General features: G+C 52.3%; 1 protein-coding gene across 1 annotated transcript in view; it reads left to right on the top strand.

Moving 5' to 3' along the window:
• Positions 1-7,828: 7,828 nt before the first annotated feature.
• ITGA11 (integrin subunit alpha 11) overlaps positions 7,829-27,111 on the top strand; it is a gene marked incomplete at its 5' end in the record, with an annotated part of 35,022 nt that continues 15,739 nt past the window's right edge. Inside the window, 11 exons of the mRNA XM_084213936.1 lie at positions 7,829-7,880; positions 11,965-12,076; positions 18,331-18,440; positions 19,518-19,609; positions 19,889-20,003; positions 21,190-21,317; positions 21,872-22,020; positions 22,952-23,096; positions 23,852-24,017; positions 24,961-25,031; positions 25,492-25,636. Of these exons, the coding sequence (XP_084070062.1) occupies positions 7,829-7,880; positions 11,965-12,076; positions 18,331-18,440; positions 19,518-19,609; positions 19,889-20,003; positions 21,190-21,317; positions 21,872-22,020; positions 22,952-23,096; positions 23,852-24,017; positions 24,961-25,031; positions 25,492-25,636 (1,285 nt within the window). The remainder of the gene's footprint in view (positions 7,881-11,964; positions 12,077-18,330; positions 18,441-19,517; positions 19,610-19,888; positions 20,004-21,189; positions 21,318-21,871; positions 22,021-22,951; positions 23,097-23,851; positions 24,018-24,960; positions 25,032-25,491; positions 25,637-27,111) is intronic.

The following is a 27,111-nucleotide window of genomic DNA, read 5'->3' as shown; positions in this document are numbered from 1 at the left end:
CGGCGGGGCCGTGATGTCAGCCCCGCACCGCCCCCGGGGGGAGCGGCCGGCCCGGCCGGCGGGGGGGCCCGAGCCGCCTTAACCCTTCGGAGCCCCGGTGCCACCCCCGCGGGGCCCGGTAACCCTTCGGAGCCCCGGCTCGGGTCCGGACCCGGTTCCCATTTAACCCTTCGGAGCTCCGGCTCGGGTCCGGACCCGGTTCCCATTTAACCCTTCGGAGCCCCGGCTCGGGTCCGGACCCGGTTCCCATTTAACCCTTCGGAGCCCCGGCTCGGGTCCGGACCCGGTTCCCATTTAACCCTTCGGGGCCCCGCTTCGGGTCTGGACCCGGTTCCCATTTAACCCTTCGGAGCCCCGGTGTCGCTCCGCGGCCACCGCTTTAACCCCTCATCAGCCCCGGTGCCGCCTCCGCTTTAACCCTTTGGGAACCCCGGTCCAGCCCCGGTTCAGCTTTAACCCTTTGCGAGCCGCGGTTCCGCCCCAGGATGCGCGGCCGGCCCGGTGCGGCCATACTGGGAGGGCTCGCGACAAACGCGCGGTGTCGGCGAGGATTCCCCGCTATCGCGACATGGCCCGGCTCCCTGCCATCCCGACAGCGCCAGGAAATCCTGGAACGCTGAGCTGGGAAGGAGCTGAAAGCCCATCACATCCCATCCCAGGCCTCGGCCGTTTCCAGCGATCCAGGGGGAAGGATGTTCCATGGAAATTAAAGAATCCATGGATATTTTGATATTTCTGGGTATTCCAGGCTGCTGCAGCATCCAGCAGGATCCACCCGCGTGGAAAAGGAGATTTTTTTTTTTTTACCCCGTTTTTATTAAGGACAGTGACACCAGCAGGGCTGGCAGCTCCGTTTTCCAGGCCCAGCTGGAAGTGGCACTCGGAATAATTTAGGACATCGGTGTGTCCAAATAACCCCAAAATCCAGGCCCCAAAGGGAAAAAATCCTGGAGAATTTAATCCCAACTCCTGCTCTCTCCACCAAGGAACTCCCGCTCTCAATGGCATAGAGTCCAAAGAAATCTGGGGGAATTTGGGGAATTCTAATATGGAATAAAGGAATTTAGGAACATCCCTGCCACCTGTGGCTGTGTCACCTCGCAGGCCCCAAATCCGGGAATTTTCCCCCATGTTTCAAAATCTCCAGGATGACAGATGAATACTGGGGATAAATATTTAGGGGGAAAAAAAAATTATCTCCTTGTTTCCAGGGAATGCAACCAGGATACAGCCCAGGACTGGAATTCTCCAGGATTAATTTTTTCAGTTAAATTTTTTTTTAAATTTATTTTTTCCTCCAATTAATTTAATTTCTTTCAAACAACTCCAGGACAATTCCAAAGGCATTCCCAATCCTCCTGGAAGAAAAGCACAGCCCCAAAAGCAAGGATTTCCCTTTTATAAGGAGGTTATTCCACCAAGAATCCAATGGAAGATGAGTTTTATTCCAAGCATCCCCGTAAAAATCCAATGGATCTGATAACAAGAGGAGGAAAAATCCCAACTATTCCTTGAAAATCAACTACTTTTAAGGATAAACCACGTGAGCTGGGCTGGAAAGTGTGGGAAAGGTTAATGCAATTAACGGGGAATTAATGACATCAGCCACTGCTAAATCCTGACCCACCCAGCCGTGACCTTTTCCCAAAAAATCCTCAGTTTTCCCGGGATCTGAAGGATCTGAGAGGATGCTTGGAATGAAGCAGAGCTCAGGACAGGGAATACCCAGGCCTGGAAAAGCCGGAGGAGGAGAATCCCAGTTTTCCAAAGCCTTGGAGCAGCTCCATGTCCTGGCTGCCTCATCCCAGAGGGATTGGGAATTGATTATCCCAATGAACTGCTTGGAAAAACTCAGAAAACTTGGAAAAAACTGGGAGCTGAGCTGGGAGAGCTGGGAAAGGTAGGATGGGAAGGGAAGGCTGGGAAGGTGCCTGGTGCTGGGAGGATCCCGGGAATCTGGTGATGGATGGATCCCGATTTTCCACACTGGGGAAATGCCAGCATCTCCCAAATCCCAAATGCAGCCTGGGAGGAGCCCAGAAATGTTGGGAAAGGGGCTGGGAGTTGGGAAAGCGGGGAAAGCCAGGGGAGCGGCTCATCCGAGCTGGGAGGAGTGGGAATGCTGGGAATGGGGTGGGAATTTGGGAATTTGCAGCACTGCCAAGGATGGGACAGTTCCCTTCCTGGAGGGAATTCCTCTGGCATGGTCAGGAAAACAGCTCAGGCTTCACCAGGACAGCTCTGCAATCCCAAATCCTGGCTTTGGGAATACTGGGAAGGGCAGGGAAACAACCCAGGGATTTGGCGCCTCAGATTTGGCTTGGAATGTTTGCTGGGATCCCATTCCAGCTCCCAGCCGGATTTGTTTTCCTGGAGCACATCCATGATCCTGATGCAGATCCCGGGAAAGGGAGATGCTCAGCACCTGGAAGGAATTCCAAGGGTTCCGATCTCCTGCTGGCGCTGGGCGGGATCTGGGTGCTGCGTCCTGGTCTCCTCCAGCCGGAGCCGTTTCTCCATCAGCGCCGGAGATTCCGGGTTTTCCATCGGCATTCCTGAATTCCCACCGGGCCCAGAGATCCCTGAATTCCCAGCAGGAGCAGAGGTCCAGGTTGGTGCCGGTGCCCTCTGGAATGTGTCCCCCGCAGCCCAGGAGGATTCCCACGGGAAGGCCGTCGGGAATTGCTCCAGCGGGACTGGACCCAGGCGCCCCGTTCCCAGAGTTGTGGAGCAGAATCCCGGCTGGAATTCCCGACCCGCGGCGCGTCCCGGGAATGGGAAGAGCGGATCCCGCTGGATGCGGCCTCGTGGAGCGGAGAATTCCTGGATCCGGGAGCGCCTCGGGCTCCCTCTCCTGGCGCTGCCGGGAGGGAATCGCCGCGCAAAGCTTGGGAATGGGAATGGGAATCTCACCGGGAGCACGGGTGTGGTCACCGCGGGGACAAACCTTGGGATGAGCGGAATTCCACAGAAATTCAGGATCAGGGATCTGAGCCGGGATAAGGAATGAAACCATTCCCAAAATTTCCCGTTTCTCTCCCTTGCACCATCTGCAGCCCACCATGGATAATTTTCCATCTTTCCTCATCCCACCCCTTGGGTTATCCCGGAATCTCGTTTCCTGGCGCTGCCGGGCTGGATGTGAGCAATCCAAAAGAAATCCTCGGGAAAATTCCCACCTGGCTGGCTGGGAATGTGGGAAGAGGGGAGCAGGATTGGGGATCCCAATCTTTCCATGGGATTGGAGATCCCAATCTTTCCATGGGATTGGTGATCCCAGTCTTTCCATGGGATTGGTGATCCCAACCTTTCATGGAGCTCCGTTACCCCCCCAGTCCCGACCCCCCAGGGACAGGTGGGACAATTCCAGCTTTTCCAGCCCTTCCTCAGTGCCACCATTCCCTCTGAAATGAAGGGTGGATGATCCCCCTTGGCAAAAACTGATCCTTAGGGAAAAACCCCCGGAGCTGCTGCCGCGGCCCTTCCAGGGATTCCGGCTCCGGGACATTCCGGAGCCGCGTGGCCGAATCCCAGCACGTCCCTGGCTCTGCCCACAATTACAGAGGAGCGGGAAAACCATGGATACAGCGCCCGGAGAGTCCTGGAATATCCGCAGCCGCCAATTATCCGGAGGCTGATGTTTGGATTCCAGAGTGGATAATTTACGGAGAAGTCCAGGGCCAGGCTCGTCCCTTTGGATGGAAGTTCCTCTGGGATAACGGTACCTGGCGCCGGGAGCGCACGGATAGCCCAGATCCCGGGATTTGAAAGGGAGATGATTCCGTTTGTTCCGCCGGGAGCGGGAACAAACAGCTCCGTCTGCTCCGCCGCCGGCAGCTGGTTCCCATTATCCCTGGAAAAGATCCCGACTTTTCACTGGGAGGGGAATTTGGAGCTGCCTTGACTCATTCCAAGTATGAAGTGAATGTGGAGCACAAATGAAAATTCCAAGGGATGAAGGGATCGGGGACGAGGCAGCTCCTCCCAGTGGGAGCTGAAATTCCCAATTCCGAGTGGTGCCTTCAGCTCCCAATCCTCTGGAGACCACCAGGGCTGGGAATTCCTGGGAAGTGTGGATTTGGGGGAGAAGCTCTTCCCAATGGAAAATCGCTTCCAAAGGAACAGGAGAGGGAAGTGGGAGCTGAAATTTCAAATTTCCAGTGGTGCCCTCGGCTGCTAATCCTCTGGAGACCACCAGGATTGGGAATTCCTGGGGATGGAGTGTAGATTCCATAGGCTGGGAAAAGTTTGGGAGAGGATGATGGAAAGGGAGCAAGGCAAGAGATGCAGGGAAGAGATTTAGGAGGAAAAGAGAGGAATTTGGGGAATTTGAGTGGAACAGGTTGGATGAGGTTTGGAGCCACCTGGGATGGTGGGAATTGTCCCTGCCCATGGAATGGGATGGGTTTAAGGTCCATTCCCACCCAAACCATTCCAGGATTCCATAATTTTTGTGTATCTATATTTAGAGCCTATCCCAGCTTCCTTATGTTCTGCCCATCCGGATTTATTTGGAAGTGGAAAAAGCAGCAGGACGGAGGAAGAGGGAGCTGTGGGATCCCGGGAAACCCCAGCAGGAGAGGATTAAACAAGGGATTAATGGGAAAATCCAAGAGATTACAAAAATTCCATGGAATCCCAATGGACTGAGGTGGGAATCTCCCTGTGTGGGTGGCTCTGCTCTGCCCCCATTCCCAAATCCAACATTTTCCCAATATTTTCCCAACATCCTTTATGGTCTGAGAATTGTGGTGACTCCCTGGAATTATCTGGCAAAATTCCTCTCTTTTTCCAATGCCAATGGATAAAGGTCAAGGAATCAGAAGGGGAAAAGTGGGAAAAAGTTTTGGGATAAATCCTGGCCAACATTCAGGTTGATGGGAGATATTCCCAATCCGACAGCGTTTGGATCCCATGGACTCCCTGAGCTGTGGGAGCTTCCAGAAAATTCCCAGAGTTCTCATATCCCATATTTCATCTCCTATAGGGAGTGGTGCCCCTGGAATGGGAATGAGGGCAGCACGGAGTCTCCCAGCAGGAATCCTGGAATTCCACTGGGGGCTCCTTTCCCACCCCTTCTCATCCTGGGGCCTCCCAGGCTCCTGCATGGATATGGAATTCCATGAAATGGGAATTTACGGCTGCCCCATTCCCGTTTGCCGGGGAAAAGCTGGATTTGGAAATTGTGGGATCGGGTGGCAGCTCGGAAAACAGCCGGAGGGGAGCATGGAAAAGGCTCCTGGCAGGAATCCTGTTGGAAGCCAGCCCAGGGAACTGAAGGAGCGTTTTCCATGCCTGGATCCGATGTTTGATGGATGAGTTCGGCACTTGGCTCCACCGGGAATTTTAAAGGCAAACCCGACACCTTTGGCTCGGCTCCTGGTTTTCCCCTCGCTCCAGGAGCATTCCCAAATTTCCTTGGGATGACTGGTGGGGGGACCAGGTCCCCCCAGTGCCTCCCACTGAGCCAAGGATTCCCACAATTCCCAGGAATGGGAGCAGGGCTTGGAAAGGGCCATGATGGGAGCCCCCATCCAGAGCTCCTCATTCCCACCAGAATTCCCAAGATTTGCACCCCCCCCCCCCCTTCTGCCAGTACCGCCCCATTTTCTGGGAGCCATCCCAGAATTCTGGGGGCTGATCCCAGAGATCACCACAGCATTTTGGGACAGATCCCAGGATCCATCCCAGAATTTGGGAGGTTGATCCCTGGATTCACCCCAGGGAAATTCTGGGGGGAAAATCCCGAGATCCATCCCAGCATTTTAGGGGAGCTACATCCAGAATTCTTCCCAGAATTTGGAGAGCAGATCCCAGAGTTCACCCCAGAATTTTGGGGAGCAGATCCCAGAGTTCACCCCAGAAGTTTGGGGAGCAGATCCAAGGATCCATCCCAGCATTTTGGGAGGATAATCCTAGGATCCATCCCAGGATTTGGAGGTAGGGGGGGGGGGCAATCTCTGTTTTCCTGTGAGGAAGAGGCTGAAGAGGCTGGAATTCTGCTTCCCTGTTTTCCTGGCCTTGGGAGGAGCTGATGCTGTGGCTGGAATTCTGCTTCCAGCTTTTTTTTTTTTGGAGCATTCTCTGGAGCTCTGAGCTCAGCAGAGCCGCTGGATCGGGAATGAGGGATCCACGTGCTCCAGCTTGGAGCTGCTCCCGGGTATCCAGAGGGACAAATCCCAATCCCAAATCCAGCTCTGGAGTGGGGTTTGCTGTTCCTGAGCACCCCTCTTTCCCTGGGAAGTGGAAAAAGCCTTTGGAGTGGGATAAAATCCCTGCAGGCCCCCCCTCCCCAGCTCCTCCTGCGCTGAAATCTGGGAATTTGGGAATTTGTTGTCATTCCCAGCCTGTGTTTACATTCCTGGTTTCCAGCCTGGTTCTTCCCAAACTCCCGAGGCAGCCGCTTCCAAGGCCAGACACCTCCCACAGGTCAGGATCAGGGAGCTGCTGCGGGAACAGCTGGAGCCTGGAAAAATCCAGAAAAGCTCCTGGGATGATCCCAAAAAATAGGGAAGGAAGGTGGAGAGTGCAGTGAGATGGAAGCACAAAATCCTGTGGGATTTGCAGGAGCTGGGAATTGGATCCAGGGATTTGTGGGTGCCATTCCTGCCCATGGAGAAGGATTGGAATGGGATGAGCTCCCCATTCCATGAGGAATTCCTGCTCTCCAGAGGTTTTTCCAAACAAAAGTTTTTCCTGGATCCAGGGGTCAGCTGGGAGCACATGGCCCGAGCAGCCTCCTCCTTCTCCGGGGTTTTTGAGGAGTCATCCAAGGATTTTAATCTGGGAAAAACACGGGATCTTCCCTTTGGGAATGGTTGATGTCATTCCCAGATCTGCATCCAGCTGAACTCGCTCCCCGGGATGAAACATTCCCTGTTTTCTCCTCCCCTCTCCCAGTTTTCCTCCTTTATTTTCCCCCAGTTTTTCCCCCCCTCTCTCCCAAATTCTCCCCTGTCTCTCCCAGTTTTTTCCCTCCCTTTCCTCTCAGTTTCTCCCTTATTTTCTTCCCAGCTTCCCCTCGCTTTTCTTCCCAGGTTTTTATCCCCCTTTTTTCCCAGTTTTTCCCTCTCCTCGCTCTCCCATCTTCCCCCCCCCCTTTTCCCAGAGGAGGTGACACCTGGACGCGGGGAGGTGACACCCAGGGGAGGTGACACCTGGGCTGTCCCCTTGACACCCTTCCCATCCCGGCGGGGTCCCACCGGGAGAGGCCCGGGATTCCAGGCTGGAATTCCCGGCTGGCACAGCCCCGATCCCAGGCTGGAATTCCCGGCTGGCACAGCTGATTCCGGGCTGGAATCCCTGGCTGGCACAGCTGATTCCAGGTGGGCATTCCCGGCTGGCACAGCTGATTCCAGGTCGCAATTCCCGGCTGGCTCAGCTGATTCCAGGCTGGAATTCCCGGCTGGCACAGCCCCGATTCCAGGTGGGAATTCCCGGCTGGAACCTGCTCCCTAAAGCGTGCCACGGCCTGGAGGCGGTTGTCCCCATTCCCATCCTTTCCTGCTGCGCCTCATCCCAGGATTCCAGATGGGAATTCCCGGCTGGCACAGCCCCGATTCCAGGTGGGCATTCCCGGCTGGCGCAGCTGATTCCCGGCTGGAATTCCCACCTGGAATCCGCTCCCTAAAGGGTGTCCCGGCTGGAAAGGGCCGTCCCCATCGCCATCCTTTCCCTCCTCCCCGTTCCCTGGTCCCTCCCACTCCCTCCCAGCGCTCTCCCGCTGTCAGGGAGCCGGGAAAAGTTTGGGATAAGGGAAGGGATCTGGGATCGGAGCTCCCAGTCCCGCCGATGCTCGGGAGCGGGGATTGGGGCAGCCGGCGATTCCATGGATATTCCCAGCGGGATTCTCCTGGCCTGCTCCCTCTGCCTCCTGCCCGGTGAGTGCCCATCCCAATCCCCCCCCAGAAACCGGGAATGGCTTGGGAAAAGTGCTGGAGAAACCTTCACGCGGCTCTTGGAAAAGTTTTGCCCGGAGCGGGAGGCAGCTGGAAAGGGATGGAGATCCTGGAATTCCCGGGAAGCTCCCGATCCCTCCTCGGCCTTGGAACGGGATTAATCGGGATCATCCCAAAGGATCGGATATTGGGGGGGAGGGAAACCTCCCTTTTCCCGAAATCCAGCTTTTCTGAGGTTTGTCCCGTTGGAAAACGGGGAATGCTCGAGGTTAAATTTAGGAGAGGCTTTAGGCGGAGTTTAACTCCAGGAGCTGATCCTGTGGCTTCTCCCGTTCTGCTCCGGGGGGGCTGGGATGGATCTTTCTGCTTTTTCCCCCGGGCTTTTTCCTTGGGAAAAGCGACTCCCCATTCCTGCTTTAATCCCATCTGGAATCCACCCGCGCCGGGAGCCGCCGAAGTGGGAAGAAAACGGGAAAAAAACCGGGGGGAAATCGGGAAAAAAGCGCTTTTCCCCACTGCCAGGAGCTCAGCCACCGGCTCGCGCCTCCTCCAGCTGCAAACATTCCCAAACTTCCTGCTGGAAAACGCGCCAGCCTGCTCGGGGTTTTTATGGGATTGGCGCTTTTTGGGATTTTTTTTTTCCCTTTCTGCCGGGGGATCCTTTCAAGGGAGCCGCGGCCGAGCAGCTTTTCCTGAAATAATTGGATCCATGTGTGGATGGAGGCATGGATGTGGCTCTGGAATGGGATGTTGGAAAAATCCTGGGATTTGCCAGGTTCCCGGGATATTCCCCCATGGACACGGTGCTGGTCCATAAAGGGGGGATCATGGAAGGGGGATTTGGGAATTCTGCCTTGGGATGTGTGGAAATGATCCCTGAATTTGCTCCCTGCGATGAAACATTCCCTGATTTTCTCTCCTCTCTCCCAGTTTTTTTTTCCCAATCCATGGATTTTTCTGGCCATGAATTTTCCCACAGGGATTTCCATCCTGGGGAGTTTCTGTCCCTGGATGTTTCTGGATCCAGGGATTTTGTGGGAATTCCGGAAGCACAAGGTCCTGCTGTAGCAAAGCCCCCTCCGGAGCTTTGGGAAACGATTTTGGGAGAGCAGGAATGTTTTTTTGGGAAACAATTTTGTGGGAAGGCAGGAATGTTCCAGGATGACTGAGCTTCTGTTCATCCCCAGCATTCCCGGCTTCCCATCCAAATCCCAGGATTTTCCCTGAAGCCAATGACAGACTCTGGGAGCTGGCAGCATTCCCTTGGATTCCCAGGAATTCAAGCCCACCCTGCTGCTTCCCAGAGTTATATCCCCAAATTTCTTTATCCTTTAGAAAGTTTTCCTTGTTCAGCTCAATATTCCCTCTCCAGGAATTCCACCCCGAGCTCGGGCAGTGCCAGAAGCCAGGGAAAAAAGCTGGATTTTCCTGACAGTCCAAGGAAAACCAGGATATTCTTCTGTGGAATCGGAAAACTCTGGGGCAAAGGCAGCAAAATCCAGCCCCAAATTTTCATGGAAGCAGAACCAGGTTTGGGAATCATGGAAACACTTCCAGGCAATTCCCAGAGTTCCTTTTCAAGCTGGGAATCCCAAAGGATTCAGGCAGGGCAATTTTCCCCTCTTCTCCCCAGTTTTTCCAAATTTTCTAATTCCTCCCCAGTTTTTCCAATTTCCCCCCCCCTTTTTTCCTCCTTTATTCCCATTCCCCCCCCCCCAGTTGTTCCAATTTTCCCCCCAGTTTTCCCTCCTTCTCCCCCCCCCCCATTTTTTCCCCTTCCCCCCTTCTCTCTCCCAGTTTTTCCCCATTTTTTTCCTGGTGCTGGGGCCTTTGGAATCCTCCCCATCCCAGAAATTTCCCTTCCAGGACTTTTTCTATCCTGATTTTTAGCCTGGCAGGAAAGGTGGGTTTTATTCCCATCCTTCTTTCCTAAAGATTTTCTTGTTTCCCAATGTTTTCCTTGACAAGAATGGAAAGTTTGGATGTTCCAGGAGCTCCAAAGAAAAGGAGGAGTTTGAGGCTTCCTGCCCTGGGAATTCCAAGGAAAACCTGGAGCTTTTGGTCGCTTCTTTGGGATAGTGACCAAAAGGGGGGAACTTTCCTGATTCCCAGCAGGAAAATCTCTCTGGCTCCCAAATCTCCCGGAAAACCTCTCCTAAAATTCCCATTTCAGCTGGAGCCAGCTGGAATATTCCTGGTTAGAATATTCCCAATATTTATTTTATTCCTTTCTTTTCGTCGGAGTTTTGAGGTTCCATCCATTGCTTGGAATCTTCTCTCCCAGATTTTTTCCTTCCCTGGGATTGGGATGCTCCAGCAGGAGCAACTCCCAGCTCTCCTCCCCGTTTTCCCATTTCATTGAATATTTCTGTTCATTTATTTTTGTTCCTTTTCCAGAGTTTTACCCTAAACCATGGAATGGGTTTCTCCAATTTATCCCAGTGTTCCCATTCCCAAAAATCCTCAACTTGGGGGTCTGCAGTGCAAAATCCAGGATAATTGAGAGGAAAATCCATCTCCAACACTTCCTTTGCGTCCAAGACTCTTCCGGATCTTGGAATTTCTTGCTGGAATCCGAAGTTCCCAAAATTCCCTCTGATTCAGGGTGCTCGGATGCCCTTCCCCCTTTCCCATCATTCCGTGGCCAATCCCAGCTTCCCTCTCTCCCGAGGTTTTCATTTCTTTGGGATGTGAAATGAGGTCAACACTCCACAAAATATCTTGGCTCTCATCCCCGTCTCCCGGTTTTTTTTTATCCCGGGTTGTTTTTTTAATCCTGGCTTTCTAGAATTTCTTTCTGGATGATTTGGAAGCTCCTTCTCCTTGGAATCCATGGCCAGATTCCTCCGTTCCCTGCTCCAGGAGCGGATTTGTTCCTAGGATTCCAAACATTCCCTTTTTCTCCGACATTCCTGCCTATCCAAACATTCCCATCCTGGATTTTCCTGTCCTGCTGACAGCTCCTTTATATCCCGAGAAATTCCAAACTCAGCATCCCGTCCCTGTCCTGGAGGGGGATTCCAAGGTTTTTCTTGGAATGAAGCATCCAGCAGGATTCAGGGAATCCAGTCTGGGATATCCTGGTTATCCATGTCCATCCTGCTGCTCCAGCCAGGAATTTGGGCCGTGTCCCTCTGTTCCCATGGGTAGCATCTCTGGCATTCCCAAGATTCCCAATCCTAGGGCAATTCCTGATTCCCCAATTTCCCACCTGGGTCTGGCTCCAGACACAGGGAGGAGCTGCCAGAGAATTCCCCAAATTTTGCTCCAGGGACAGGAAATGTCTCTGGAATTTGTCCCCTGTGAGCACCAGAATCCCGGGATTGGGAGGCCGTGGATCCTGCTCCCCCTGTTCTGTGGGAAGCGGCGTTTTCCAGAGGGAAAGGACCAATCCCAAAAATCACCCTGTCCCAGCTGGAATTCCATCCTTAGGGATATCCCCCTCTGGAGCTGCCTCTCCTCACACAGGGAATGGGAATCTCAGCTTTGGATCCTTGGGAAAACCCTCAGGAACAGCCAGGATCCCTTTTCCATGGATCCCATCCCATGATCCCCATGGAAGTGGCTGAATCCATGGATTCCATAGGGAGGAGCTCCTTGGTCCTTCCCCTTCCCATCCTGGTCCAGGAAATTCCCAGGATGAGCTGTTGAGGGCTGGGAATGGGCTGAATTCCAGGAATTCTGAATCCTAAATGAGCTCTGAGCTCCATCCTCAGGACTGGATATTCCCTGGGGACTCCGGGATGGAGAGCAGAATTTTGGGAAGCTGCAGATGAGGCGGGGCTGGAATGCTTTGGAATTCCCATCCTGGCTGGGATGGGAATGGGATCAACCCATCCCAGCATCTTCAAAAATTCAGGAGCAGCTTTCCCGGGGTGGGAGAGGTTGGAAGCGCCTCTGGAATCATCGAATCCAACCCCAGGTGGGAGCACCCGGAGCGGGGCTGGGACTGGAATAATTCCAAAGCTGGAACCTCTCCGAGATTTCGGAATTCCGAGTTCATCCATGTGGAATTGGTGTTCTCCAGCTTTTTGGCTGATGGATCCTTCCCCTTTTTTCCCCCCAGGATTTGGGAATCCCTTCAACATCGACACCAAGAGGCCCCAGATCATCGCGGGATCCAGGGAATCTTTCTTTGGATACACGGTGCAGCAGCACGACATCGGCGGGAAGAAATGGTGAGTGGGCTCTGGAAAACCGGGAATTCCAGCGGGAATTTCATCAGGAATTACACCAACCCACCCCACATTGCCTCCAGAATTCCCAGGAATTGCTGGGCCAGGATGAGGTTGCTCCTGGTGGTGCTGAACGAAGGAAAGGTTTTCCTTAAAAAAAGTGGAGTTTTTGGTGGGATAAGGGAATATTGGGAATTTGGGAAGGGTGGGTATGGACGGGGTGTCCCGGCTGGATCACGATTCCTTGGAGCCCCCCAGGGCTGGAATCCCATCTGGAATTTGGGTCCAGGCCATCCTGGTTTTTACTGTTTGCATGGAGGAGCTGGGGCCTGGAGAAGGGATCCATGAGGAATGTGGGATGAGCCTGGGATTGGCTCAGGTTTGGGATTTGGGGTGGGTTTGGCAGATCCCAGGGGGATCCCAGGGATGAATCCAGGGCTGATCCCAGGGGAATGAATCCCAGGGGATCCCACCCAGAGACCTTTGGTGCATTCCAGGAGCGCACGCAGATGCTCCAAAGCCCATGAAATTCCCTGGAATTCAGGATCTGCCCCCCCCAAGGTGAATGAATCCAGGCTGAATCACATTAATTAATGCAATGGATTCTTCTGGAATTCCAGAATCCAACCTTTGCCACCTTTGGAAAACCCTCCTGTGTCCTGAGCCTGAGATTCCCATTCCACGGAATTTTGGGAAGTCGGGGGTCTCTCTTTCCATGGCTCCCAGCCCTGTTTTCCACCAGGACTGGGAGTTTTTCCTACTGGGATTGTGCATCCTATGGAAGGGCTGATGCCTTGGGATGAAAGCTGGAAGTTCAGTATTTCCCGGGATTCTGAGGGAAATTGCTGGGAAAATGCCAATTTTGGGAATATTCTCATCCCAGTTATATCCATAGGAGCTGTTTTAGCTCCATCCCAGCTGAGGGGCTGCAATTCCTGGGATTTTGGGATCTCTTATCCCTTTTTTCTATGCTACCACCACTGGTGGGGTGGCCAAGGGCTGAATTCCCTGGAAACTGGGAACTTTTTCCTGCTTTCCCAAGCAGGACCAAAGACCACCCCTGGCTTCTTTTCCCAACTTTTCCTGGCAACATCCGCAGGATCCACCTCTAGTTTTTCCTCCTGTTGGTTCCTCTGCTTGGAAAAATGGGATTTTTCCAGCAGGATCCTATGGATAAAACTCAGGACAGCGCTGCTGGAATCTGCAATTGGGTGGGAAAAAATTCCAAGGGAAAAATGTGGACGCAGCTGAAAAATGGAGAAACCTGGGAGCAACCAGAAACCTCTGGAATAAAAACCAATGGATGTGCAGAGGGAGCTGGATCAGAATTCCAGGTGCTGGATAATTCCAGGAGCTGGCAGGACACGGAAGGAAAGGGAATGTCCTGAGACCCGAATTCCTGCTGAGCATCTTCTAATCCCATCCCAAAGAATTCCACAAAATCCACTGGAATACAGCAGAGACTCTGGGGTTCTCTCAGAATCCCAGCCATGGATGTGCTGGGATCCAGCTGCCAAATTCCAGGCGTGGAATCCGAGGATTTTGGCACCTCTCCTTCAGTCTGAGCCTTTTAATGCTGCTTTTGGCTGCCGGGAATTGTTTGGGAACGGATTCCAAGAATTTTGTGTTTATGTTTTTTTCCATATATTTCTAAAGGAAGATTGGAGTGGCTCCAAACAGATTGGATTTTCCAGGTATTTTTGGAAGTCGGGAATTTTCCCCTTTTCCAGAGTTTTCAAGGAACCACCCAGACTCATGGAAGTGCATCCCAGAGAGCGGAAAATCCATGAGGAAAATCAGTGAGGAAAAAAATTCAGGTTATTGAACTCTGGGGGGGAAAAAAATTCCACTTGGATATTTAAGGCTGGAAAAGCTCATCCATGTGGGATTTGATTTTGCTCCGGCATTTTCCAGAGCAGTGAGGGGTTTCCAGACCTCCTTTTCCACACTTTTTCCATCTTTTCCGTGGAGCTGGAGGTGCCTTCTCCAAGTGGGGATGGAAAAGATGACGACAGGTGCCTGGAACCCATCCCAAAAAGCACAGGAGCTCCATGGAATGGCAGCTTCCCTCTCCCGGAGCAGGCAGGGAAAGGGGGACCTGGAATTATGGGATCGGAGCATTTCCAGTGTCCAGACTGGGGGCTTTTGGGAAAAATGGGAACTCCCTGTGCTGCTGGGACAAAATGACCTGGGAGGAATTTTGGGATGCTAAGAAGGAATTCCTGGGAGGATGAAAAGGGTTTTGGAGGGTTTGAATCCCAAATCCCAGCAGGTTGGATGCTGGGTGTGGATTTCTTTGGGAATAATGCGCAGGATTCCCACATATGGGATGTGTATCCCCTAAAACCTGGAAGCTCTCCTGGGAATGGGAGCTCCTGGATGTTTGGGGCAAGCACAACCTGGAATCTCATGGAATTTTGCGAAGAATCTTCCCGGCGGTTCAAGATCAGGGAAAAAAGGGAAAAAAATTCCCTTCATCTTTCATCTGCCCCTTCCAAGTGTTCCAAGTCCAGGGTGCTTCCCATCATTCCAGGAGCTGTGGCTGGGAGCATCCCAGAGCTCCTTTTCCAAGGAATCCTGGAGGGGGGCACCTGGAGCCCAGTTCCTGGAATTTTTGGTATGGTGGGTCTTCTTGGGGAGCTTTCCCTATCCCAGCCTCATATCCCACTTATCCAAAGGGAAGTTCTGATCCCAAAACTCCTCCCTGGGAGCATCCCAAAGTTCCTTTTCCAAGGAATCCTGGGGCGCAGACAGGGAGAGGCAGCGGTGACAGATCCGGACCCCAAATCCCAGAAAACAGCGGATAACGGAAGCAAAGGACCTCTGGAGTACCAAGAGCAGCAGGAATGCCACATTCCCGTTTTCCCCAGAGTTTTTTTGGGGATCTTAAGGAGATGTTTCCAGGTGAGGCCTCTCCGTGGTTCTTGGCTCAGCCGGGATTTTCCAAGGAGCCGTTCTGGGATCTGTATCCACACGGTCCTGTGGCATCTCCACTTCCCTCTGGAGATTCCCAAGAAAACTGGGGATTTCCCAGGTGACTTTTCCCAGTCTCCTGTTTCCACCCCAAACAAACCCTTCTCCTTCAGAACCACTGTTGATTCCCAGATTTTTTGCCACCCCATCCCTGGGATGTTCAAATCCAGCTCGGGGCAACCTCTGGAATTGGGGCTGGAATGACCCAAACCATTCCATGATTTTCTGGGAAACGAGGCCAAAAAGAGGGAAAATCCCCAAGAAAACTGGGACTAGGGTGGGATGCCACAGATCCTTCATCCCAGGGTGGGAGGGAGAGCTGGGAGCAGACATTATGGAATTCTCTGCGCTTCCACCAAAATATTCCAAGCGCTCCGGCCGCGGCCAAGCCACGGGAGAATTCCAGCCAAGAAAACCTCTGGCAGGAGCTGGAAAACAGAAACCCCTGGAAGTGTTTTTCCAGATCAGCACAATTCTGGCTTTCAATCCAGCCAGAAGATTTTTCCCTCTTTTTTTTTTCCCCTCCTCCTTTTCCCTTTGCCCGGGCTCGGACCAGGATTGTCCAGGATCAGGGCCTGGAGCTCAGGAGTGGAATGGGATGAGCTTTAAGGTTTTTTCCCACCCAAACCATTCCAAAATTCCTGGATTTTGCTAGTTTGGAGCCTTTCCCAGCCTGCAGGCATGGACACATCCCATTCCCAGCCTGGCCAGAAAACTGGGAATCGGGACCCAGCGCTGGGCTTTGCTTGGGAAGCAATATCCCGGGATATTCTTGCTTTTCTCTCCTTATTTTTTTCAGGATGAAAGTTAAAAATCCATCCTCAGACAGCTCGGAGCAGTCAGAGCTTTTCCCACTTAATCCCTGTTGGTTTTTTCCCCTTTGTTTTCTCCGGGAGCCGGGAATGGAGAGGGAGGAGAGGCAGGAATTGTTTGGTTCTGATTTTCTTTCAAAGCCTCATTTTTTGGCCAAGTTGTGATGCTTCCCTCTTGGGAATCCAGGGAAAAACTGGGAGATTTGGGATGATCCCAGGATGTGTGGAGGGGGAAAGCTTGAAAAAAAACCAGGAATGTCTCCCTTCTATAGCAGGATGCTCCAGTTTTCTTGGAATGAGCTGGATTATTTGGATATTTTTGGGAATTTGGGATAACCCATCCCAAATCCCTGGGGTTTTTTTGTTTTTTGGAAGGAAAAATCCAGGATTTCTAGCCTGAGTTTCCAAGTAAAGGAAGAGCGGAGCAGCATCCCTAAAAACACCTTCCAAACAGCTGGAAAAGCCTTTTTTCCCGAGCTGCCAAGTTTCCATGAGGATTTGACAGCTCCAGCTGATGAATCGCTCCCATTTAACCAAAAAGGGAAAACAATTCCATTGTTTTTTGGGAGACAAGAATTCCGGCTTCAGGAGCTCCGCAGCCGCCCCACATTCATGGCAAAAGCTGGGAATGTTTGGGTTTCCTTTGGGTCTGCCTCGTCATCCCAAAGGGATGATCCGACCCCAAACCCGATGGATTTTTTGGGAATATTGATTAATGGATGGTGTGATCACATTAATATGGGAATATTAATTCATGGAAAAGTCTCCAAGAGGATTCCCTGCAGGATGGGGGGGCACATCGAGCTGGAGCTGCTCCCAGAAGTTAATGAAATTCCATGTATCTGAAATTCTTTGGGAATTGGGAATTACACCAGGAGATCCTTGTTTTCCAAGGAGCCTCCACCTTTATTCCTCCTCATCCTCAAGGTTTTCCCATTCCCTTTCCTGATCTTCCACCCTTTCCCTCCTCTCCACCACCTAAAGGGACATGAGAGTGTGGGAGAGCCTCAGGAAAATGAGTGAATTCCTGAAAAATCCCAGATTTTCCTGGATGCTGTTGAGGACAGCTCCAGCTGGAGATGATTTTCCCGTTGCGAATTCCCACATTAAGCCGTAATTCAGGAAGTGTTTCCATGAGGATCCTTGGACTGGGGAGCTTTTCCTTGGGTGAGCGGTTCCGGTTTGGGATAAAAGAATGGGATGTTTGTCTTTGGAGCAGCAGCATTTTTAGGCAATGACAATTCCTGGTCTAACAGGGAACATCTGTGCCGGTGGCTTTTCCAGCTGCTGGGAAGGGCCCTGTGGAACAAAAGAGCTCCTGTTTATCTGGAGATCCAGACTGGGACGGTTGCATCCATAGGATTTTTGGGAAGCTAAAAAAAAATAAAAATTCCCATTTATTTTGGAAGCAGGAGTTGCCGTCAGCTGGTGGTGCCGAGGATTTTTGGGATAGCCTGGAAAGAAGGGATGCATTCCTTAGGTCCTGCGCTCTTCCTGCTTTTGGGTTGCAGGGCTGGAATGCTGTGATCAAGAAAAAGTGGGGGAAATGTTTGGATGTCCCAAAAATATCTCAGCTGGAAGTTGGTGTCCTTGCTGGGGAATGGGATTTAGCAGCTCCCTTCTTTTGGGGAGCAGGAAAATTCCCAATGTCCACTGGACATCCCAATGTTTGGAGCAACTCCAGCTTGGAGCAAATTCCCTTCTCCAGGGTTTTCCTGGGGAAATTTCCTTCCCTCCACTGGAGATCCCAATGTTCATCTCCCAGTGCTCGTAACAATCCCAGCTTGGAGCAAATTCCCTTTTCCAAGATTTTCTTGGGGAAAATTCCTTCCCAGCATCCTCACCCACCCCTGGAGATCCCAATGTTCAGCTCAGGGCCGTTCATAACAACTCCAGGTAGGAGCAAATTCTCTTTTCCAGGATTTTCCAGGGGAAAATTCCTTGTGGATCCCAGTGGGATTTGCTGGAAGTTCTCCACCAGCTCCTTGTTATTCCTGCTGGTTCTGCTGGAATCCTGCATCCACATCCATGTTCTGGGGATGAAGTGGGAGGTGTCCCTGCCCCTGGAGGGGATTGGGATGAGATGATCCTTAAGGTCCCTTCCATCCCAAACCATTCCATGACCCTGTGGAAAAGCTCCTCCGTGGGCAGGAGAGAGAAGGGACAATCCCTAATGATTCTGAGGGATTTGGTGCCATCCTGGAGCTGCTTCCCTGAGCTTCCAGATGGGTTTGGATCCCTCCCCACCAGGAATCTGTCCCTTGCAGCTGGTGGGAATGAATTCCATAATTCCAGGTGGCAGAGCCCCATTCCCAGATTTTTGCTGCTCTAGTGGGAAGGGAAGGAGAAGTTTTCCTTCCACTGAAGTTGGGGCCCTCCCCTGCCACTCCCAAGCCTGGGAATTGTGGCTGAGAGGATTTTTCCCTGGGGATTCCCGTTGTCCCGGTGCTGACGGCTCCGTGTTTCCCGCAGGCTGGTGGTGGGAGCTCCGTACGAATCCAACGGGCAGCAGAAGACTGGAGACGTCTACAAGTGTCCAGTGCTGAGTGACAGCCATGGGAACTGCACCAAGCTCAACCTGGGTATGGTGTTCCAGTCCCAGACATCCCAAATTATCCCTGGAAAACAGGATATTGGGAAGGGATTCCTCCCTGGGAAGTGGAATTCCCAGAGAAGCCCCTGGATCCCTGGAAGTGTCTCCAAGGCTGGGTTGGATGGGGTTTGGAGCACCCTGGGATGGTGGAAGGTGGCAGTGGATGGGCTTTAAATTCCCAAATTATTCCATGATTCCCAGTTTGCTTTCCAAAGGGGGAGCTGTGTTTTCCAGAGGAACGGTTCAGGATCAGGATTTGGGACACAGCTCAGTCACCCTTCCCATTTAGGCCTGACAGGGCTGCCCTGGGGGCTGTTCCCAATTTCTGGGCTGTGCCATATTAAAAACAGGGATTCCCTGGGAATCCAGGATGAGGAGCTGAGCCCTCTGAGGGGTTTCCTCCTTTCCAGCTCCCAGCCTCATTCCCAAAAAATTTTCCTTCCTTGGCCGTTCATCTAGGAAAAAACCCAATTCTCACCTTCCAAAAATCCCCAAAACCGGGAGTGAAGCTGGCAGAGATTCCTCTCCAGCACACAATTCCCAGTTGCTCCGGAGATTCCAGGGCCATTCCAGATTTCCCGGGAATGTCCCTGATCCAATCATCTTGCACAGGGATGGATCAGCCACCAGCCCGGGAATCCAGGATGAGGTGCTGAGCACTCCAAGGGATTTCCTCCTCTCCAGCTCCCAGCCTCATTCCTGAAAAATTTCCCTTCCTTGGTTGTTCATGTAGGGAAAAACCCAATTTTTCCAACTTTTTTCTCACCTTCCAAAAATCTACAAAACCTGGAGTGAAGATTCCTCTCCGGCACAAAATTCCCCGTTCCCCCAGAGATTTCAGGGCCATTCCAAATTTCCCAGGAATGTCCCTAATCCCAGCCTCTCTCCCAAGAATGGGTGACTCTGTTTTTTTCCAAATTTTTTTCTCACCTCCCAAAAATCACCAAAATCTGGAGTTACACCAGCAGAGATTCCTCTCTGGCACACCATTCCCAGTAGCTCCGGAGATTCCAGGGGGCATTCTGGATTTCCTGGGAATGTCCCTGATCCCGGCCTCTCTCCCAAGGGCGGGTGACGCTGTCCAACGTGTCGGAGCGCAAGGACAACATGCGCCTGGGCCTGAGCCTGGCCACCAACCCCAGGGACAGCAGCTTCCTGGTGAGCAGCATTCCTGGGAATGTGGGCTGGGAGTTTGGGAAGGTGCGCCGGGACAGGGAGGAGGCGGGAGGTTCCCCCAGGTGGGATTTTGTTTATGGAATGCGGGGAGATTTGTGGGGGTTTATTGATAAAATAAAATGGAATGTAATAAAATGTAATATGATATAATAATGAAATGGAATTAAAATTAAATGAAGTAAAATGGAAGAAAATTAAATTAAAATAAAGCATGGAAAAGGGATCCTTTGAACCAAATCCTGATTTTTTGCCATTTTTTAGGCCTGCAGCCCCCTGTGGTCCCACGAGTGTGGCAGCTCCTACTACACCACGGGAATGTGTTCCCGTGTCAACTCCAACTTCCGCTTCTCCAGGACCGTGGCTCCAGCTCTGCAGAGTGAGGACCAAGATCCCGGCTCCCATCCCAGCTTCAATCCCTGTTCCAATCCCAGCTAAATTCCCATCTCCAATCCCATTTTGGCTGCACAAAACAAAGCCCTCGTTGAGCAGGAGTTTAACATGTTGGAATTTGGAGCCAGGGTTTTGTTTTGGGGGGTTGAAGTGAAGTTTCATGCCTTTCCTGGAGCTGGGAAGGATTCCCAGAAGCCTGTCCTGCTCCTGGGAGCTCTTCATCCCATGGGATGTGATTCCCCAGCTCCAGAACCCCTCTGGTGCTGGTTAATTCCCAGGGCAGATGGACTGGGAAAAATGGGATTTGGGAGGATCAAGGCAGGAAAGGCAGAACCCACCACCAAATTCCCAGGGCATAAAGAGGGGCTGGGAAAAATGGGATTTTCGGGATCAAGGCAGTAAAGGCATCATTGAATTCCCAGTGTAACTTCCTTGTTAGGTGCCAGCCCTCGCTGCAAAGGATAATTGGGATTTTAGGGAGTTTTGTGAAGTGTTTATTTAGTGGGATGCAGGGTCAGCTCCTCTGCCTGATTCCCGGGATGGGATGGAGATGGAGGCACACAGAGGATCCCAGTGATCCATGAGTTACTCCAATCCACAGATTCTTTAATCCATAAAAACCTGAAGGGTGAAAGAGCAGCCTGAAATCCAGGACCATCCAGCACTTTTCCAAGGAATGCTATAAAAACATCAGCAAGACTGAGATGATCCTAAGCAATTCTCCCCACTGGAAAAAAATCCTTAAATCCTTCCTGCTCCGGCTGCAGAGCCGAGCCTTGGGGTCCCCTCCGGGGTTTTTGGCTGCCGAGGATTTCATGGGAAGGGAGGAAATGCCCGCCTTGCTTTCCATGGCAGGGCTGGGAATGACTCAGGGATCAGGAACGGCTCTTTGAAGAGTGGAATGATATTAAACGGGATCAAATTCCAAAGCTGCATCCCAAATGATGCCGCTGAGTGTTATTCCTAGGAAGTGATCCCGTCTTTTCTCAGCAGAGAGGATTCCTGTGGCTTCTCCCCACCTTGCTGGAGCCCAAAGTTTCTTTCCCAAATTATTGAAATCAGGTTTTTTTATTCGCCCAAGAAATCCTAAGAGGAAGTACCTGGCTGGAAGTGGAGCCGTAAATCTGCCCCTTTGCAAGAGGAATTTTAATAAATCCCTGGATTTTCCACAGGATGCCAGACCTACATGGACATCATCATCGTTCTGGATGGATCCAACAGCATTTATCCTTGGGTTGAAGTCCAGCACTTCCTGATAAATATCCTGAAAAAGTTTTACATCGGTCCTGGACAGATCCAGGTGAGGCCCTGAACCATTTGTGTCATCCCAGGGCCATTCCCAATGTCCCTTTTCTGCCAAGCTGCTGGAATTTGTCAAAATATTGGGATTTTTGACTCATCCCATGGGAAGAAAATGCTCCCATTAATGTCCCTAGGTGAGAGCTATGGAGGGATCCCACATCCCAATGGGAATTGGGAGGATGAAACCCTATGGAAAGGAGCTCTTGCTCCAAGTAATCACGGGTTGATTTAGGCAGGAATTTGAGCAGAAACACCCAAAATTTTCCCAAATAACCCAGTTTGGTCCCACCTGCAGATGCTGTGGGTCCAAACTGAGACGGTGCAGCGTGGCACATCTGGATCACCCCAAAACTTGGGAGCAGAGCAGGGGGGAAAGCCATGAAATTGGGAATTATTAGTGACCCCATGGAGGGAAAACTGGGCGATGGAATTAAAAAAAAAACAAGCGTAGAGAACTTTACCCGCGGCTGGTGACTGCCGCGGTCGGCAGCGCTCGTGGTGGACAGGACCTCGTTCTGTTGGCCTTCCTGGTGCCATTCCCGTCGTTCCCAGGTGGGAGTTGTCCAGTACGGAGAGGACGTGGTCCATGAGTTCCATCTGAACGACTACAGGTCCGTGCAGGACGTGGTGGCGGCCGCCAGCCACATCGAGCAGCGCGGGGGCACCGAGACCAGGACCGCCTACGGCATCGAGTTCGCTCGGTAAAACCCCTCCCAGCCCTGGTCCTGCTCCCAGGAAAACCTTCAAATCCCTGGGTTTGTTCCCTCCTTCCCTCTCCCTTTGTTTTCCTTGCTGCTCAAGAACGGGGGAATCGCCAGGGTTTGTAGGAAAATGTGATTTGGGGGAAGCTTGGAGAGTGGCGCTTCCCAGAATTGTTCCATCCTTGTTTGCAGCTGGGGCAGGCTCTGGAATTGTGTCCTCTCCCCTCCCAGCCCCCAAATTCAGCCCCAGGTCCTATAGTTCTTCTGGAAATCTCTGGAGAGTCCCCAGAAGCTCAAGACAGCTCCACCTCTTCCCTTTCCAGGGACAGATCCTTGCTTCTGCACTTTTCCCAAGCAGTATTCCTGCTGGGAAACATGGAATTTTAGGTTGGAAAAGAGGTCAAAGATCAAGTCCAGCACTGCCAAGGCCACAACTGACCATGTCCCCAGTGCCACATCCATGTGGTTTGGAAATCCCCGTGGGAATGGTGATTCCAGCACTGCCCTGGGCAGCTTGGAAAAGTTTTAGATGGATCCTGGTCAGATCCGAGCAAGGTCCTGAACGATTTGTGTCACACAGAGTCCCCAGCCCTGCTCAGTGTTCCTTTTCCATAAGTATGCTGGGATTTGGGATAGTGCTCTGTCAGAATCATGGGATTAAGAAATTTTCCCTCACAGGGAAAGGCCTCATAGGCCAAGGCCAAATTCCGCTGGCCAACTCAAGATCCATTCCCTCATCCGATTTTGCCGAATTACGGCCTCTTTCCTGCAAAAAGTGGGGAAACCCACATCCCAAAGCATTTCCCGAGGGTTCCTGCACCTCCCCAAGGGGCAGCAGCCCCGGAGACCCCTCGGGGCGGGCTCGGTGGGGCGGCGGAGCCACCACGGAGCTGGCGGGGCTGAGCAGCCCAGGGCATCTCTTCACTTGCAGCTCGGAAGCGTTTCGGAAAGGTGGCCGGAAAGGGGCAAAGAGAGTAATGATTGTCATCACAGATGGAGAGTCCCACGACAGCCCAGACCTGGAGAAGGTGATCGAGGACAGTGAGAGGGACAACGTCACCAGATACGCGGTGGCGGTGAGTGACGGCACTCGTGGGTTCTGGAAGTCCTGCAGAGCGGGGTGGCGCTCCAGGAATCCCAAAGCACCAGGACAGCCCATCCCTGCTGCTCCTGGAACATTCCAAGAGCTCCTGTCCATCCCCACTGCACCTGGAGCATTCCAAGAGCTCCTTGTCCATCCGTGCTGCTCCTGGAGCATTCCAAGAGCTCCTTGTCCATCCCTGCTGCTCCTGGAGCATTCCAAGAGCTCCTGTCAATCCCCGCTGTTCCTGGAACATTCCAAGAGGTCCTTGTGTGTTCCAGGAATCCCAAAGCACCAGGACAGCCCATCCCTGCTGCTCCTGGAGCATTCCAAGTGGTCCTTGTGGTCGGTTGGTGCTGCCCTTGGGATGCTCAGCTTGGGACTCAGCTGCCAGGGCTGGTGACAGGCCCAGGGACAGGCAGGGCCCCAGATTCCATGAGGAATGTCCAGCTGGGAGGAATTGCAGCAGTCCCTCTGGTTGTTCCCGCAAAGAGGTGTCCGATCCGAGGATGGGGCTTCTCCCACGTGGGCACACCAAAGGATGGTTTTATCCATCCTGGGAAAATGGCCCAGAGGAGCTGCTGACCCCCCATCCCTGGAAGTGTCCAAGGCAGGACAGGACTTGGAGCCCCCTGGGATAGAGGAAGGTGTCCCTGCCCATGGAATGGGATGAGCTTTAAGGTCCCTCCCAACCCAAACCACCTGGGAATTCAAATTCCATGAAAGTCTTCGCATTTTATTCCCACCCAGGTCTTGGGTTATTACAACAGGAGAGGGATCAACCCCGAGGCCTTTCTGAACGAGATCAAGTTCATCGCCAGCGACCCCGATGACAAACACTTCTTCAACGTCACCGACGAGGCGGCCCTCAAGGACATCGTGGATGCTCTGGGAGAAAGGATTTTCAGCCTGGAAGGTGAGGGATGCTCCTCCCTGGCAGGTCCCAGGGCTGGGAATGTGCTGCTGATCCTTCTTTTCCACGAATTTGGACGTGCTTCCGCAATATCCGAGCCTAAAATCCTGCTTGGAGGATCTTCAGGTTTGAGGGGATGTCTTTATTTGGAGTGGCTGTGTCCCTTGGATATCGGGAGCAGAGATCCCTTTTCCAAAGGACACACCTCATTCCGGCCAGAGGAATTCTGGTGGCTTTGATTTTTCCTTTTTATAGAAAACCTTGGGGATTTGGGTATGGGGGGAATTTGGGCGTCAGTGTCTTCCTCATCCATCAAATTCCAGGGCTGTAAACAGGAAAACCCACACACAGGAGCTTCCTGGGGTGCCAGACATCAGGAGATTATGGGAATAACGTTGGGATTTCGGGTTTATTGGTTGAAATGAAATATCAGGAAATATTTCTGTCTTAAATGTCGGCTCTTGTGACAACTTTGTCGCTCTCCCAAACTAAATTTATCCGAATTTCAGAGGAAAAATGCAGCCTGGAATGAACAATTGGAACAGAAGATGGAGGGCTGGGAATGAAACATCTCGAATTTGGGGGATTTTGGCTCAAACCAGCTCACAAACTCCCCACCAGTTTCCCAGTTTTCTCTGTCCAGCCTGGCCCTTCCCTGTGGAAGTTGCCCTGGATGAGGAATTCCCCCCGTTGGAATTACGAAGCAAAAACCTACAAATCCCCAGTTTTGGCTGATCTTGCAGCTCTGCAAGGGGAGAAGCTGCACCCCAGCAGAGCTCCCAGACCTCCTACCAGCACGAGGCTGTGGAATTGGGGGGGGGATTTGGGGAGAAATGGGATCATTGGGAGGATGTGGAGCTGTTGGAGCAATTCCAGAGGAGGCCACGGAGCTGTTCCAGGAAAGCAAAACTCTCCATCGAACACAAATTCCCTTTTTTTGTTTAAGGAACCAACAAGAACGAGATCTCCTTTGGACTGGAAATGTCCCAGACTGGATTTTCATCCCACGTTGTGGAAGTAAGAAAGGAAATGTGGGAATTTTTCTTTTGCTCCTGCCTTGTCCTGTTTGTCACCCCCCGCTCCAGGAGGGAGACTGGGATTTGGGACAAATTATTAATTACAGAGTTTAATCACTAAAATGAGGATAAGGAAATGCTGCTGGATTATCCAATGGGAAAGGGAGGTGGTGGGAGACCTGAGCATCCCTTAGGATCTGCAGCAGATCCTCCTGATGCCATGACCTCTCGGGAAGGACGTGCTGGGATGTCCATGGAAAAAGCTCTTGGGAATTCCTGGGGAGGCAAAAAACACATTGGAAAAACAGGAATAGGGTGGAAGCGTCATTCCAGCAGTTTTAAAACCCTCCAGCATTCCAGGTGTTTTTGGAAGAACGGTCTGTGTGGGATCAGAGGGATGGAATCGCCTCCACTTGGGAAGAAATCCCACCTGTATTCCCACCACTCCTGTATTCCCCCAGGACGGGATCCTGCTGGGAGCAGTGGGAGCCTACGACTGGAACGGAGCTGTCCTGAAGGAGACCAGCAGTGGGAAGGTCATCCCCCTGCGGGAATCCTACCTGCAGGAATTCCCAGAGGAGCTGAAAAACCACGGAGCCTACTTAGGTGGGACAGCTGCACCGAGGCCATGCTGCCACGGGCAGGGGGAATTGGGGATTTTATCCTTAAAATAGAGGAAGCAGGGGGTATTCCTCATGGGAGAGCTGTGGGATGCAGCACAGGAGCATCCTCACCTGGGAAGAGCCCGGCTGCAGCCCCAGAGCGGGGCACAAATGGGATTTAAATTCAGGAGCAGCCGAGCCGGCGGGTTATCCGCAGCTTTTCTTGGAGTGGTTTCAAAGCACTGATGGAATTTCATGCCTAGGCAGGAAATACCTGCTGGGTTAATCCATTCCATGTGCAGCCACTGGAGCTCTGGAATAAAAATATCAGCCTGGATTGTGAAATGCAGCCTCTCCTCGGAGATGTGGCTGTCCCGTGGCGGGGAGAGAGGTGGGATTCTGTGGGATCAGCACCTCAAGGCTCTTCCCTGGGAATGGGGACGCATGGATCATCCATGGGGTGACAGCAGAGTGTCCCCCCAAGCTGGGATGGCTGTGGGTGTCCCATGGGAATCCCTGTGGGAGCTCAACTGCGGTCTCTTTACCACTGCCTGGAGTGAGAATTCTGGGAATATTAAGGAATGCTGGTGTATCCTGCTGAGGAGCCGCCCGGGGGGCTCAGGGCTGATGCTGGGTTCAGGAATATCCCTCCAGGAGGGGCATTTTTAGGGAAAGAGGGACCCCAGGCAAGGTTGGTGAGCAGGGAAAGGGGTCTGAAAATCCATGAAGATACTCAAAATTCAACTGGATGTGATTCCAGGGAATGTGATTCAGTTTCATGATTGGCCAGACACTGAGTTACATAGAATCCCAGAATTCTGAAATGCTTTGGGTTGGAAAGGAACTTAAAGCTCATCCCATTCCACCTTCCCCTATCCCAGGTTTCTCCATGTCCCATCCAGCCTGGGATTGGAACATTCCAGGGATGGGGCAGCCACAGCTTCTCTGAGCATCCTGTTCCACTTCTATGGATTTCATTGGAATTTAAACCTCAGCATGAAGTTCAGGAACCTGGACTTGGGGTTGAAAACTGGGATTTGGCAGGCCCAGCTTTATATTCCTACAAAATCCTGTCTGTAGCCATGGAAGTGCTGCAGCCCAGGGGGTGATCCCAGTGGGAGAAACGGATTGCTCAGGGTCACTGGCTTGGTCAGGGTTATTTCCATCAGGAGGGATGGTTTTTATGGATTCATGGCTTTTCTTGGACTGGGAATGTTGACATCCAGCACCAGGGAAGCTTTTCCTGCCCGGTGTTCCCGGAGCAGCAGGAGCTGCAACTTCCCAACACTCAGCACCTCATGAGTGTCTCTCCAGCTTGATGTGAGCCATGAAATAAAACACCCAGAAGTCTGGGAATTGTAGGAATTGGATTCACCTTCGATAAAAGAAGGATTTGCACAGGAGGGGGGAATCAGGCAGTGCCAAAACTCCCGGCACAGCCCCGTCCGTGGCAGCACTGGAGGCGCTGGGGTCCGTCCG

Source organism: Fringilla coelebs (genome assembly GCF_963513975.1).
Source record: "Fringilla coelebs genome assembly, chromosome: 12".
NCBI lineage: Eukaryota > Metazoa > Chordata > Aves > Passeriformes > Fringillidae > Fringilla > Fringilla coelebs.
This window is presented reverse-complemented; position numbering and strand designations above follow the sequence as displayed.